This window comes from Podarcis cretensis (genome assembly GCF_951804945.1).
Source record: "Podarcis cretensis genome assembly, chromosome: 4".
In the NCBI taxonomy this organism is placed as follows: domain Eukaryota; kingdom Metazoa; phylum Chordata; class Lepidosauria; order Squamata; family Lacertidae; genus Podarcis; species Podarcis cretensis.
The window spans coordinates 55,028,602-55,044,986 of NC_137173.1; the positions used below are offsets into that span (position 1 = coordinate 55,028,602).

General features: G+C 43.1%; 1 protein-coding gene across 2 annotated transcripts in view; it reads left to right on the forward strand.

The window, feature by feature from the left end:
• SIM2 (SIM bHLH transcription factor 2) overlaps window positions 1-16,385 on the forward strand; it is a 51,039-nt gene that overhangs the window by 10,529 nt on the left and 24,125 nt on the right. Inside the window, exons 1-4 of one of the 2 annotated variants that reach the window (XM_079974888.1) lie at window positions 6,742-7,490; window positions 8,508-8,590; window positions 12,106-12,195; window positions 16,145-16,253. In XM_079974888.1, coding sequence (XP_079831014.1) covers window positions 12,151-12,195; window positions 16,145-16,253 — 154 coding nt within the window. In that variant the 5' untranslated portion in view covers window positions 6,742-7,490; window positions 8,508-8,590; window positions 12,106-12,150. Of the gene's footprint in view, window positions 1-6,741; window positions 7,491-8,507; window positions 8,591-12,105; window positions 12,196-16,144; window positions 16,254-16,385 lie in introns of those variants that run through there. The other variant, XM_079974887.1, reaches the window with a different exon arrangement.

Below are 16,385 nucleotides of genomic sequence, written 5' to 3' on the forward strand. Positions count from 1 at the left end.
GATCGATTATGAGGGGTGCGGCTTACCTGCCCCCCCCTACATTTTATTCAAGAGGGCAGCCCTGGCTAGGATGGCAGCCTTGACCTTTCAGCAATTTCTTTCCCCGCCCCACTCGATTCAAGCGCGAAATGAAATGAAAAGGAGTCGGGACTGGGTTGGGAGGCGCTGCTTGCAGTCAACGGGGGCGCTTGCTTGCAGTCAACGCGCGGAGCGACGCCGCGCAGAGCCAGGTTTGGCGCCTGCTGCTAAAAGGAAGGGAGACGTTTATTTTTCCTGGGAGCGGAGATGTCTTTCCTGTAGCAGGCGATTTCCCCTTAGAGAGTCACGGGGCGCTGCCTGCTGCTGCTTGTTCTCACCAGGCAAGCAAACAGGACTTGCCAGTAGAAAGAGAGAGAGAGAGAGAGAGAGAATTGTCTTTGGGCTGCCGCCAGTTTTTCTGCCCCAGAAAAGGTGCGCTCTTTGTTTTGTAGATGGCGGCCTCGCTCGCGTGCCGCAGTAGCAGCAACAGCGCCTTAGCAGAAGCGAGATCTCTCGCACAGAAGCCAAGGGCCTCTTCTAAGATGGCGCCTGTCACGTGCACTTTTTTAAAAAAAGTACTTAATGTGGGGTGGGGGGTGTTGAAATGCCTGATTCATCGGACGCCTGTATCGATTAGGTTCGATCAATTAATCAACTAAGGCTGCGATTCCTCCGTTTCTCGCTGAATTCGGTGGGATTTACTTCTAAATTTATAGTTGCGTTAGGATCGCATTGCAAATGTCGCATTCTACAGCCCGTGCAGGCTCCGGATTTCTTAAAGTGGATCAGATACTACATAACATACATATCGGTATTCGGCGTCGTCATCACGGACTGGCGTCATAATGGGACTTCCTATCCTTTCAAGCTATGAGTTTTAAAAGGGGCGATAGCTTTAGGTAAATTAATCCGGACCAACCGTAACTGTTGCGAGTCATATACAGTACAGTACCTACAAAGCCGAAGAATCAGCTTTTCTCTTACTTCCCCTTCCCACGCAACCCTTTGGGTGCAGAAGGTCTGAGGTCTGAAGAGGAAGCTTTCCAGACACTCTGAGAGTCGCCGGGCCGGTGGATGCGCGTACTCCTTTGCCAACAACCAGCAAAAATAAAAATAAAAATAAATCGCTGCCCCGTCGCCTTACTCCCGCGTATGCCATCTGATTTTGGTTCTGATTTTGGGGCCAGGGGCGATTCTTTGGAGGCTCCTTCCGCTTTCCGGAAAGCGAGCGCTTCCAAGCGAGCTGTTCCAAAAAGAAGCCTTTAGCACGCTGTTTACCTGGGAGACAGACCCAGCTCTCAAATTTAAGCAGGAATTTAAACACACATTTATCTGTGAGGAAGCCCTGGAGAATTCTCAGAGTTCTGCAAATAATCCCTGGTTATGAAACAACAACACAGAAGAGAGGGACGCTTGTGCTAGGTTCGGGGGGTCTGTTTCTGGGGGCGTGGGATGGGAGACCCTGGCGTCCAGTGTTTACATTTTAAAGAGAGATGGAGGCTCAGCCCCTCGGGTGGAAAGTAAGGCGGGTAAACTCCGCGGTTCTCTGCAGTACCTGACTTAGAAGGAAGTTCTACGTACATTTAAAGACCCTCACTTTAGGAAGCACGATGTGGATCCTAAACGCATTGCTGCTATTCGTGTGATGCGCTTGTTTTGGATTTATATGCCGCCTTCGCCCGAAGGTTCAAAGTAGGCTCGAACGGTGTCCTGTCGTTGGAAGAATCTCCCCCATCCCCGTGTGTCATATATCTGGACTCGGGGTGAGAAGAGGAGAAGGAAGGTGGTGGGGACCTTTAAAATATGTACTTAGTTCATCAAATACTCAACAACGACAGCAATCTCCCCACATGCCGGGAAGATAACAGTTCCTCCGGAAAATGGGGAAGAGGAGAGATTCAGCTGAGCTTAGTTGAATCGTCAAGTCGGTTTCGTTGTAGCAAAACTGGCTGTTTCTTTTAAGGCAGCCGTTTAGGATGGAGATGTAAAGAGGAAGTCACCTCGGCAGTCATTCCTCAATAGAGGAATAGAGATGGGAAAGGCAAGCAGGGACGACCAGCCTCCTCCCTGCTCCTTCTTTCGTGTCTTCTGGGAGTTATTTGCCAAGCCAATCCTCTGCGTGCCAAATAAAGGAGCTGTTCTCCGAGGGGGGAAACCCTCACCATGTACGATAAATAGAAGAAGAAGAAGAAGAAGAAGAAGAGGTAGAGGTTGCACTAGGATGCAAGCTAAAGGATTAAGCAGCCCACTTCTGCTTCGAAGAAATGTCGGAGTCCCTTTATTTATTATGACCAAACAAAATGTCACGAAACAACGAAGGAGCTTTTGAGTCCTCCGAAACGCTTTCATCAGCCTGTTTGTAAAGTAAGGCGGAGAGGTTTGATACTGACCATAAAGTCTGTATTGGTCAAAGGTTCAGCTTTGTTGTCTTGCCTTAGGAGGGGCACATGGCTTTTGTTGCGGGGAGCGGGGCAGAACCGAAGTGATTGGTCAGTTACTTAAGTATTTCTATTGTTTTACTTGATGGGGGGGGCAGCTGCTCCCCTGCCCTCCCTTGGCTATGTCCATGAAGGGACATGGAGATGGGGTTGCCAGGAAGATCGCCCGCACTTCAGTATTCACCGCTACATCACTGCCGACGCACACTTACTTGGGACCAAACCTCACTGAATGCTGACTGTGCTTCCAAGTAAACACTCACAGGATTGCGCTTTAAATAGCTAATGTCGCAGTTTCTATCAGCATTAGCCTAAACACTTCGGCTTCATTGTTTTTTGGATCGAGCTCTCTCTGGCGACATACACCTGAGCTTTAGCGGTGGGAGCAGTGGGGCAATTTTAGACTTTGGTCTTATATGGTCCCGTCTCTGAATGCTAGTAACGTGCGTTTTGATATCAGCCCCCTACTGATTTTGCTGAGTGGGACTATGGACCTCTGCCCCAAAGCCCTGCCGTCACCGTTGACAATGTGACTGGAGGAATTCAGTTTTGAATTCAGTTTGGAGAGAATCTTGCAACACTTAAAAATCTTCGGGAATCCCGCAACTAATGTCAAATGATACAATGCAAAGGAGCCCGTCTGGCGGATTTTGGTGCATAGATCCATTGGCTCAAAGAACAAACATGCTTTGTATTTCCTGATCGTCAGCAGACATATTAGCATCAAAACACACACTCACAAAGATTTAGCATTTTGCTAACTCTGTTGGCCGTTCTTATGATGTACTTATGGCTGCCAGGATGACAACAAAGTTGAAACTGCTGATGCCTTGGTTGAATGTCACGCCGAGGGATGGACTTGGCAACGTTTCTTTGTATTTCTATATATTTTTCTAACCCAGTTAAGACAGCATTTCTATGTATAAAGACGTAACGGGTATACGTGGGAATGGAATTTGTAGCCCTCTGGAAAAGGCTTCGAGATAAGTAGTAGCGGAGAGCAGTAGCAAATAAATCTACATTCTGTTCCTTGGGAAATGCAACAATGGATTCATGTCTTCCTCAAAATGCAGATGGGTTCTGCTTGATTATTAAAGAAAAAAACAACACGATTTGCTTGTACAAAGAGGTTAAAAGGTTTATGAGGCAGCATTTACTGAAGCCCAGGCGATAGTTATTCAGACAAAAGGTGCATGTAGAAATAACTCTGAACATGCTGATAAATTCGTACCACAATGGGATGGGGAGAATAAAGAAAAAGAAACTCAAAGAGACAGTGAACCCCGCAGAGCCACTTAAACACTAGCATGCCAGTTAACAGATGTTTAATATAAAACGATGTATGATTTTTCTCTCTAGTGCTTCCCTCATTTGGCAACGCCGGGGCGCGATGGAAGGTCTCCCATTCATGTTGTTCAGGAATTTTATGATAGCTATATCTTTTCCTTTTAAAAGATGGGAGTGTGGCTCTTAATTTCTATATCTTTGTGACATCACTTCTTCAAGATACAGTGTTTACAACGTAGTCTAGCATACACCCCCCGCGCCCTGTGCATTCCCATTGCATGCAGTTCCCTTATTAGCAGAAAAAGTGGACGGGGCACCAAGTGCTCATGGCTCTGCATCAGCTTGTATAATTAGCAGGCGCGGCGCAGCCGGCGAGAAAGCAGGTACCGAGCGGCGGGTCTTGAAAAGCCGGCGAACAATGGCTGGCTCATCTGCTCGAAAGAACGGACGCCTCTTTGAATGTGGGGATGGCTCAATCCATAAACCTGTTAAAGCTAAGTCTTAGCTTTAACAAAAACAAACAAACAAAAACAAAACCCAAACCAAACCAAAAGCACACCAATGTGTAATTCGGAACCCAATTGATTTCTGTAAATATTCTTGCAGCACAATGTACTCTCAAGTGAATCCCATTGCTGCCCAAAAGGCGTTGCTTCTCCAGCAGCATGCTCTTTGGGACTGTGAGCTTAAGGGGGTTTGCACTTCTGCACGAATTTGCATGGCGCTGGATGGCAGTCAGACGCAGGCATGCATTTCCCGCTCCGATTCCGAGCTTGTCTCGCAATGTCTCCAGCGCAGCGACCCTGGGAGCAGGTGCAGTGGGAAAGGCTGACTGACGAGTCCCTTTCTCCTTCCCCTCCTGCACAAGATAAGGAGCAGTTCACATCAGCAAGAAACCCTTTTTAAACAGCCTTGGAAAGAAGGCTCTGTCGGGACCACCAGAGAAAAGGTGCAGCTTTGTTTTCCCCACACCTCCATAGGGCAGATCGCGTTTGTCCTCTATTTACTTGACTGGGGTCAGGGCTCCAGTCTCCGGAAGAGGAAAGCAATAAGATGAATATCTCGTGCGCCACCCGCAGGCAGAGCAGGAGAATGACAGGAGGGAGGTGCGGCCACGGACTCCGCGGGGCTCTTCGCTGTGCTTTCTGGGAGCCACTCGGAATTCACAGTGGAATGAATGGCGAGCGTTTTAGGAGCCTCGGAAGAGGCAGCGCTTATCCCGGCCTTGAGTACTGAAAGTGAATTTGTGCTAGAACCACCGCATGAGTGACCTTTGGCTATTCTTAACTGCAGTCACCTTAATTAAACTTGTGGATTTCCCACCAACTGTCCCCCGCTTCCCGCATGGACTGGCCATGTGTGCAGTGGCGTAGCGTGGGGGGTGCAGGGGGGCCGGCCGCACCGGGCGCAACATCTGGGGTTAGGGCAAATCCACGGGTTAGGGGGCGCAAATTACTTGCCTTGCCCCGGGTGCTGACAACCCACGCTACGCCACTGCATGTGTGCAAATTAGCCCTCCACGCAAATTAATCCGAAATAATTACCAGGTTTTGCTTCTGCATACGGACGTTGGTTAGCATCCCCGCAGCACTCATAGACATACAGGGAAAGGGTGGAAATAAAAACCCATTCTGTGAGTGCGAAGAAAGGTTAATCACTCCTCATTAAGATGAGTATTGTGTAACCACGAATATGTTACTGTGTGTTTACAATGCTTCTGGACAAGGAAGGTACCAGGCCTTGATAGTTACTCTGGAATAGCTAATCTGGGTTACGAGGGGTGTACCATCTCCTTACTCCTTGTGAGGAAGCGGGAAGACTGCTTTCTACAGCCCATTTGCTAGGGTTAACGGGATAAATTATGTCTTCTTGTGGCGCTCTAAAAGTCATATACATCATTATCATCAATCTCTTCTACTATGGAGCTTTTGCTGCACAGAGATGTCACCAAAACCATGCTCTCCAGCATTAGATAAAGGAAATGTGCCCCCGTTGTGAATCAAGCACTGATAATCCGGTAGCGCTCAGACAAAATAAGATTTTCTCCTCTTGTGAAACTGCCCCAAAATCATATTTACACATCTAGATCGCACCAACCTCTTCTCATATATGAGGTGCTGTACGAGTTGGTGCTATTAATTAATTAATTACACCGTATAAAAGTGATAAGAACCCAGTTACACAGGCAATATTGTGCCAGACGGATAAGGATTCAAAGGAAAGAGATGCCCAGGGGAGAACGAGACCTTCACGCCTCTCTTGCGTCTTATTAAAAGCCCGATTTCAGAGCAACTCGCTTCTGATTTAGCTCCGGGCAAAGCGGTCTTTTGCAGCACGATTTAAACCAAGCCTTCATGCAAATCTTTCATTCCGTGTCACAAAACTGTTATTAGCAGAGAGCAGAGTGGGACTGGAGAGAGGTGGCGAAGGGCGTGGGAGAGATTATATAGTATGTACAATCTATGTAGGCTGTAGTACACACCAGATATTTAAAGCACAGATCACATTCCCCCCCCCAAAAGAATAATGGGAACCGTAGTTCGTAAATATAGTTCAGTGAGGGGTAAAATGCAGTTTGTGGGGTTCTTCATAGAATTGTAGAGTTGGAAGGAACCCCGGGGGTCATCTAGTCCAACCCCCTGCAAGGCAGGAATCTCAACTAAAGCATCCATGATAGATGGCTATCCGACCTCTGCTTAAAAACCTCCAAGGAAGGAAAGTCCACCCCCTTCCGAGGCAGCCAGTTCGTTCCACTGTCGAACAGAAAATTCTTCCTGACGTTGAGTCGGATTCGGAATATCCTTTGTTTCTTGAAACTTTAAGCCACGGCTTTGTGTGTGTGTGTGTGTGTGTGTGTGTGTGTGTGTGTGTGTGTGTGGTTTGAATATGCTTTAAAGGTATAGCGTGTGTAGTGTAATATTATGAGTTAAGGTTTACATACTATGCCAGTATACAGTACACCCAAATCGCCTATTTAGTCTCTGAACATTATTTCAGCATAAAGATTTGGGCCAGGAAAGCATTTATAGAGTACATATAGAGCGCCGTTGCAGCTGCTGTTCGAGGGGCTGGGCTGGGGCTTCTAGAGTCCAATGGGCAGGCCAAAGCCCCGACATCTTCAACGGCGGCCTGGCGGGGTGTGTGTATTCCTTCCCTGCAGGCTGACTTGTGGCACATTTTTAGCTTAGAACTGAAACCTTGGGAGGATTCTGCAAACGGATTCTTCTTCCCTGATGCAACCTGTGGCGTTGTTGGTTTCGGCGGCTTTTGCACATGGGCTGCAGCTTTCGTTACTGCTAATAATTTAGGAGAGACGAGTTTCCCGAGGACAATGTCAGGGGAAAAACAGGATCTCCGAGGAACCGTCTGGAGTACTCATTTTGTTTTGATCCGAAGCTGTTCGAGGGGTTCTGAAATGGCCGTGTTGAAGTTAAGGGCATTATATTATGACCTCTCTTTGGTGAAAGAGGCTTCGGCCATCCGTTTACACAGAGAACGGTGTCGATCACTATTTAAATAATAATTATTATTTTAAAAGCAGCCTAAGTGAAGCAGTGGTCCACGCTCTGCAGACAACCAGGAGTGTGAGCGCTAAGTTGTTTCGGTCCCCTTAAAGAATAAGCGGTTAGGTTGTCTACGAAAGCGACAGCCCTATTATCTATGATTTCTTCTTCTTCTTCTACTACTACTACTCCCAACATTCCACTACTTTTGTGGTAGTTGGTCAACCTCTCAGTGGGTCAGGAGGTGGGTCCGAGCAATGCCATTCATAATCAAGAACCTATTGGTTAAATTTGTAACATTGAAGGAGATCCGTGCCCGGGATAAACAGCGTGAGATCCCATCTACCCTCAGGCTAGACTTCCTGCTGAAGGGACTTCCGAGGGTGGAGGAAACGAGGGGATTTCACGCGGCTGAGGGAATTTTCCCTCACAGGAGTAAAGGCGGGAAAGTTACGTTCAAGTTATGCACAGCATAGACCCATTAAAATAAATAACTTCCTTGGTTTCACTGGGTCTAACTCTGATTATTTCTTATAAATCTAAAGGGTAGATATAATATACCCAATTAACAGGAGCTGCACGGTTTGCTAGCAAACCGTTCCGCCCAAAGTCAAGTTGTATAGATGGGGAGGTCTTGAATCGGAAGGATTTGTGAAAGGGGCAAATGGATGGATTTGCCGAAGCGACAGCAGCGGGCGTTTGAGTGAAGGGACCAAACGTTTGCACTTAAAAGCACCAAGGCAATAATACTGTATAGCTCGGCGGCCTTTTGCCTCCGTGGCCTCCCTTCGCAAGGGCTTGTGGGAAGATGGCGGGGGTGCTGTGGGGGAAGAGGGCAGAGAGAGAGAGTACAAAACTCTTTTTCAGGGCGTCTTTAGCGAGGTCCCCTCGGCCGATTTCAGGGAGGCTTATGTTACTTTGTGGGGGATCACCCCCACCTCTAAAATGGCAACTGAACCCTGAGTAACATGTGGGCCGGCCAGGCCCTTTCGCAACGTGGCGGCCTTCAGCTGAATCTAAACCCTAATGTCATGGAGCTAATTTTCCTGAGGAAAAGACCACCTAACTCGCCGAGAAACCCGCTCGGGGAACTGCACAGGCAGGGCAGGGAGGCCCAGCTCCCCCTAATATGACCCAGCCAATGTTACGCTGCTTCTCTCCCTCTGCTGCAGAGGAAAAAGGCCAACTTGCACCTCCCGCTAGTGCTTCAGATGAACTGTATTCCTGTGCGTTAACTGAGGCTTCTCGGTTCCCTTTCTAGGTCTGGGAGACGCCTGGGGCCAGCCGAGCAGATTAGGCCCCTTGGATAATGTCGCGAAGGAGCTGGGCTCGCATTTGCTTCAGGTAGAGTCTCTGCGATTCGTGCTGCTTCTTCAATACTGCTTGTGTTGTTTCAGGAGAAGTTCGTTGCGTTAAAACCCACTGGATCTCGCCTCAGAACCCAAGGCTCGGTCCCCTGGAGAGAGCCGCCTTTTTTTTGTTTCAAAGGCGAAAGGGAAGAGACGGTCCATGAGTCTAGCAACCGTGGCTTGTGAATAAACCCGTCGCAGAGAAAATGGGCACATGCTGGCCAGCTCCCTCTTCTTAGGAGTAGATTGGGACTTCCATTCCGGGTTTGTTATGATTTGGGAGTACAGAATTAGGGCGTGGCAATGAATGGGTTAATGTAAAATAAAAGAATGTGATGATCTTGTGTAGGCAGGACAACCATAAATCAAGTGGCATAAGTGGGCAAGAAACCCTAGTGGCTTGTAATTTATAATATATGCTTGCATATACACACATTTCAGTCAATCTACATGTGCTGCAATAGGCTCTTTTTAAACAGCTGCATATCTATATCTATACACAAACATGCATTTTTAATGGGAGATTTCAGTTCACTCATTGCTCAGTAGGGCAAACCTTTAAAAGAACGCATGGCTCCTGTGGTGGGAGGAGAACATCTGGATTAGATCTTCCATTGACGTTAGCACCTGAAAATACAGTTGTTCAAAATCTGGTTGATCCACTTTGGAATTTTGCTTCTCTCTATTGTGTAAGTCCCAATGCTGCAAAGGGTATAGACATGCGTGTGCTCACCTCACAAAAGGTTTTTTTGCTAGTAAATTCTTCCTGATTTTACAGGTATAATAAAGAGAAATGCAGCCTTGAGTAGGTGAAACCGGAAAAATAAAACAATAAACTGTTTTTCAAAGTTACTATAATTCATCTTGCACTCACTATTGTAACCTTTTTGCATGTTGGTAAAGGTAGCCCTGAAAATATGAGGTAAGGGTTGAAAACTTTGTTTTAGTCACGCTTTATGCCACTGTTCTAACCATGTCTACTCAGAAGTAATTCCCATTTAATTCAATGGGGTTTACTCCTAGGTAAGGGAGTTAGTGTTGCACCCTTGGTTCTTAAACTTTTCAACCACATTTTACTAGCAGATTGACATTTGCAGGGCCTTCTGAAACTTGAATAAACAGACACTGTATGATAAAGGTTTCCATATCTTAATCATTAGTTTCACTAATTTCCATTGGATAGTGGGGTGTATATAATTGTAATACATTAACAAATGCTTTGGCATTGATGTAGAATGAGGTGTATAATGATCTTTTTGCTGGAATGTAACCTGTTTTGAAAGTAACTTTAATGAAAACAGAAATTGATTCACATCCTTAAAGTATACTTTATTTGTCATAATGTTGTTGCATAGAAAGTCAACTTCATGAAAAATAGTGTATACTTTAAGAAAAAAACCTTTTAGAACATATTTGTTGACAAAAATCAAATATACCATATGTTTAAACAAAATGTGATATAAATTAATCTTTCAAAAATATAGTTTGGCACACAGTAAGAAGCTTAGTGACATCTATTTATTTGCTAGCTATTTAAAAATGTGTATCTTACCTCTTATGCTTGAGATGGTTTGCAGTAATTAATATTTATAACATACCTGCAACTTATTAATTTACTATTTTCAAATTGTGTTTATCACAAAATAATGATGTAATACTATTTAAAATGTCCAGTTATTTATGAATTATAAATGTTGTTTTAAGACATGCAGCTACTTTACTGAAAATATGTGTGCTTTCACCTTTGAGCAAAGAAGGGAGGGGAGTGCCATGTATTTAAAGAGCCACTAAAAGTAAGGTTTTCTAATGGAAGTGCCAATGCAGCCTAACTATAACATCGGGGAACAAATTGCTAGTTTATGAGGAATGTTTTAAAGCAATGTTTTATTTAAGAAAGCAGTGATTTCTTCCCCATGTTAATACTGCTACAAAGTTTTGTTTATGTTCAGAAGAAGGGGGGCGGGAATGAAACCAAAGAGTAATCTGGTTCTAATTACATGCTGTAAAAGTAGAGTAGGTCAGAGAATAATTTGGAATATTTTTTATTGGGGTAACATTGAACTTGCCCCTCTGTTGCAGACTTTTATTACTTTCCTTTTGTTCCAGCATCTTAAAATATGAACTAGTAAATATAAAAGGCAATTGTTTTATCTATGTACAGTATTTAGAAATACATTTCCCTTTTCAAATGTAGACCTCTTTCCCTGCATATGGAGAATTCTTAGTGTCTAATCACACTTGTGTAGAGGTGGGTTTTGTTTTAATGAACATTTGGTCCTCTGATAAGCAGTAACTTCTAAGGTCTTAGACAGAGGTCTTTCTCAGTCTGCCTACCTGAGATGCTTTAACTGGCAATTTAACTTGAGACCTTTGATGCTCTGCTGTTGAGCTGTGGCACCTCTCTCAATCATTGCTCCATTCTGATTGGCAGGCTTTTTTGAACTTTACCTGCCTTGCTACCTGAGATTCTTCAAAAGGCAATGCCAGGGATTAAACCTGGGACCTGCTGCATATGAAATGGTATTCTAGTGCATTAAGGTTCTTCCCTGAAATCAGCAGAGCTTGCTTCCAAATACATGTTCTGGGACTGAGATGCCTTTCCTTTTGTGACTCATATCCGAATCCTCAAAATGGTGTTTTGAAGCAGATCTAAATCTATTCATGTGATCAGGATTAGCGTTTTTAAAATACAACAATATACTTTAATTTTTGCTGAGCCTTCATTTTATCTTATTGGTTAAAATATGCAATATTAGGTCCCAAGCAATAACTATAGAATCAGTCAAAGTAGCATATTGCAGAGTTACTTGTGAACAATTATATAAGGTAGTTTTAACTTTCAAGGGATTTCCCTTCTATCGTTTTTGAAATTATGGTTTCATAAAACTTATTTTATGAAACATTCATGTTCTTTCCATTACAAGTTTCAAAGGAGCCACTTGTCGGATTATTCTATGCTCACGAAACCCTTAATAAAAATAGTCAGAAGAATGCAAAACATCACTCAGGAATCATTAAAACTGTAAATAGAGATAAGTTATTTCTACCAATTAATTGGGATTGGTTTCCCCCATAAGGACTCAGGATTTTTGCTAAGTACTATAATAACCCAATATCAACATGAGAACGTTAAATTTGTTGCTGCTGTAAAACTAGCATATGTAAGGGGAGAATGAGTTAGATTTAACTTTTTATAGTGTGTGTATAATAGTAATTGGGCAGCACCAATTATATAATACAGTTAAATCTGTTTTTAATCTGTTTTAATTTTATTATTGTATACTTGATTTGATTATTTATTTTACCTGCTTATAAATCATTTTGGGATGTTTTAGTGGGAAGTGATACACATATTTAATCAACCTAACCTAGTCTTCATCAAGCCAATTTGGGTAATATGTTTTAAAATATATGTTCTTCTGTAGGGGGAAATAAAAAAACTTTATCACAAGCAACTTGACTGTAAATTGTAAGTGGTAAGATTCTATTATATTTCTTTCTCTTTTGCAGACTCTGGATGGGTTTGTTTTTGTGGTAGCATCTGATGGCAAAATAATGTATATCTCAGAAACTGCTTCTGTTCATCTAGGTTTATCACAGGTAGGAGCAAGTTCTGTCCCCCTATTGAATGATGATGTTCTTCCTTTGAATGGATTTTTGTTTTGTTTTTTAAGTTAAATAATTCACACAGCTTATCACTGTAAAGGAAAAACTTTTCATTTTGCTTGTTACTTATATACATTTTGAAACTAAGAATGCAGTTCACAAAAGTGCTTTGCTAACTCTACTCTCCCTTGTGCTACTAAAGCCCCCTGGAAGCTGGATACAGCATAGTCCACTTGTCATAAAATTATATCAAGTGCTGCTTATTCCTAGCTGGGTGTTGTTACAAATGGCCATTGGCCAGAGCTGTGGTATAGATCTCTGGAAAAAAAATGGAAATTTCCAGTCTGTGTTTTGAATTGTATGCAGTAAGAATATAAGAACTGCTGGATCTGACCAAAGGCCCATCCATCTCACAGTGGCCAACCAGATGCCTATAGGAAGTCCACAAGCAGGAACTGAGTGCAACAGCAGTCTCTCCACTTGTAGTGTTAGCTGCTGTGAAAACAGAGGAAACCTGAGTTTTATAGTAAATGTGCTTTAGGAAAAAATAAAAAGAGAGCAGATTTATGAGTGTTCACATGGAATTCAGGCAATTTTTCTTGAGTTTTGCCAGCCTTGTGGCCTTTTCAGTAAAGCGTTTTATATGTTTATGGTAGAACTCATAAAACCAGGTTTACTACTGTTCTGCTCAAACATTAGTGTTTGGGGTTTTAGGGCACTGTTACTTTTGTTCATTTTAAAGGTAACTAACAATTTCTTAAATGTATGTTCAACTGAAAACAATGGTATTTACTTTCAAGTACATGTGTTTAGAATAAGCAATTCTATTTCTGTTAGCAAGCTGAATTGGGATGTGATACAGCATTTTGAAATATGAATTGTGCCCAAAACTTGTAATTAGCCCATGTTTAATGGTTTGAAAAATTATTCTTTAGCAGTCTTAGGTTGCAATCATATACCACTTAAACTCAGTGCGATTTCCTTCTGATGTAGAGGATTGTGCCATTTATTAACACTGGATGTTCCCACTATCATGGAAATGTTTTTTTTTTTCCTGAGACCTGTGTGAAGTACTGCTGATTCAGTAAACAGTAAAGAGGGTGTTTATTTTCATGTGTGGAGTGGCTCTTACAGAATGCTCCCATGTGGGCCTTAAAGTGCATGGTGGGTCAGTATTAGCTTGCCAGTTTCATTTTGCAGGCTTCTCCTTATAGCCTTGAGCGAAGATCCACATATTTGCTTTGACTTTTATTAATTAGAGACAGATTGTTATTTATCTTAAAAAAAGATTTAAGAATGGTATGTAACTATTTATGAACTCACTGATAGGACAGGGGACCTGAGGTAGAGTCTGGAATCGTATTGCCTAGGCACCACTAAGAGGGGAAGGGCAAGGCAGCAGAAGCAACCTGCTTGCTGTTTCCTCAGGGGCAATTAACAGTTGGGCACTAAGGTTTTTTGCAGGACCATTTTTGTCATTGTTGGACCTTTTGAAATAATTTCCTTTTCTGTGATTAGAAAAGACCTCTGTACTAGACTTGTCCCTGACATGACACCATATTCTCGAGTTGCCTACACAGTAAAAACCAAATTTCTAGCTATTTTTTAAAGTAACTTCTCATTTCTTTTCAAAAGTGCTCTGCTTTGGTGACATCTGCTTTACTCTGAGACTCTCAGAGGAAAGCAGACACCACTAGAATGAGGGAGTTCTTTGGTGGAAAAAACAGAGTAAAAGAAAGCAACTAGTTGTGTTAGTAGTAGCAGATCCCTAAATGCAGGCATGGCAAGGAGGTATATGAGGTATAGAAGCACTCTTACTTTTGACTGTTTTGGTATTCTGGGGAGAGGATTCCCCTCACTTTTTCTGTGCGCCAATACTGTATAGGTAAAGAGGAAATTCTATACATGTGATGCCTTGTTAAGAGACTAAGGTATGACTATGTCTGTTCTACCCTTCCCCAAGTTCTTTCTGTCTCTAATTTCTACTGTAGCTGCCTATTCTGCCCTTTCAAACCACCTTTCCCTTTTCCACTTTCTATACTTCACTCCCTAAAAATGTTCATTGTGCAAACTGTGTTGCCTCCTTCACTCTCCTGTCTGCAATACTTTACCTTCTTTTTTTACCCTTTTTTCCTTTTGAGAACAATAAGTAGGAAAATATATTTTGGAAGAATGGCTTTGGGTAAAACACTGCCTCTTTGCATTTACAGCCTCTTTCCCAACAAAGCTAGAAGCAGAGAGCTGTGTTATGTTAGGTCTGATTCGGGGTAATTCTTCCTTCTTGGAAAGAACACAGAGATGCAAACTGATACTACTACTTGCTTCCATGTAGGTGGATCTGCCCCTGCTTATATACCACTTGTTTCCTCAAAACTGGAATGAAGGCCCACAGGATAAGATTGAATTTTTCACATAGCTATTGTGTGTATACATTTGGTAAACTTTAATAAGCATTCACATAGCTGTTAGCCAGATGAAAGACTGCATTCTCTGGCATATAAAATGTACTGAGGGACAGCTTTTAAAACTTTAAATTGATTGAGATTCCAATCTCTAATTGAATCTATGCCTTAATTCAGTAAAGCAAGGCACATGCTTGTAGAAAACACATGAGTTCAACCACATATTTAAATTTAGACCTGTTGTTAACTAGTTAACTACTGAGAACTGTGAAGTCTAATTCACAAACTTGTTAAAGCTGCTTTTCATTCCAACCCTAAATGTCCTAGTTCTGGTTGGAACTCAATCAGAATACTAGTCTCATGGAGTTTACTAATTGGTGGGAGAGGAGAGGAGGAAGAAACGGTTGAACCTGTGACTCTTAATAGCTCATCCAGACCATGATAAAAAGGACTGTTTTGCAGTTTTAATCTACTAAATGCTAACTGCAATGGTAAAATTTGCATAAGGTGTGAATTCACCTTTATAGAAAAGCTAGCTATGTCAGTTGTTTGAGGAATCAGGAGTGCAAATGGATGGTGTATACACTGTTCCCAAGCTCAATGTAACAGCCACACTGCCAGGGCTGTGTGAGCATAGTCCTTTAGGAAAAGACCAAACTCTGATTAGCCTTTGAGAAATGAGTGGGGCTATTCATTTCTCCCCTACCACCCTCCATCCAAGCTGTGATCACACATTTTTTAATAGGGGGTTATGCCACTTATGGGACGCAGGTGGCGCTGTGGGTAAAAGCCTCAGCGCCTAGGGCTTGCCGATCGAAAGGTCGGCGGTTCGAATCCCTGCGGCGGGGTGCGCTCCCGTCGTTCGGTCCCAGCGCCTGCCAACCTAGCAGTTCGAAAGCACCCCTGGGTGCAAGTAGATAAATAGGGACCGCTTACTAGCGGGAAGGTAAACGGCGTTTCCGTGTGCGGCTCTGGCTCTGGCTCTGGCCAGAGCAGCAATGTCACGCTGGCCACGTGACCCGGAAGTGTCTCCGGACAGCGCTGGCCCCCGGCCTCTTGAGTGAGATGGGCGCACCAACCCCAGAGTCTGGCAAGACTGGCCCGTACGGGCAGGGGTACCTTTACCTTTACCTTTATGCCACTTATAGGTTTTTTTCATTGTGAAAAATCACGGGAACTAAACATTCTATTTCATTGTTATCTCCTCCAGCAACAACTGTTTGACTCTAGAGCTCAAAATAGGGTCATACTTAACACTGAATACTTTTTTTGGTGTAATTAGTATTTACATAGATCACAGTCTTCAAGTCATGTATGCTGCAACTGAACCTTTTTTGCTCATGATAAGACAAAACAACTTGTAGATCATGGCTATTGGTTGATAGCTGCTTTTGGTCTAGGAAGACGATAGGAGTGTTAGAAATGCAGTGGGGTATTTGTAAATCATATGTATATTACACACAAGAGACCTCTGAAAATTAATACTAAAAGGAAAAAAAAATCTGCTATAGTTCTGAATGTATTAAATATATTCTTGACAGGTGGAACTCACCGGTAATAGCATTTATGAGTATATACATCCATCAGACCATGATGAAATGACAGCGGTTCTAACAGCTCACCAGCCTCTTCATCCTCATCTCTTACAAGGTACTTCCATATGATATGACCATATACAAATAAAAAGGATGATGAGATGTAGTGCTGATCTTAACATGCTAACACTTAATCCACTGAAATTTACAAATGTAAAAAGGGTTCCTGGCCAAGTGTTGTATGTAG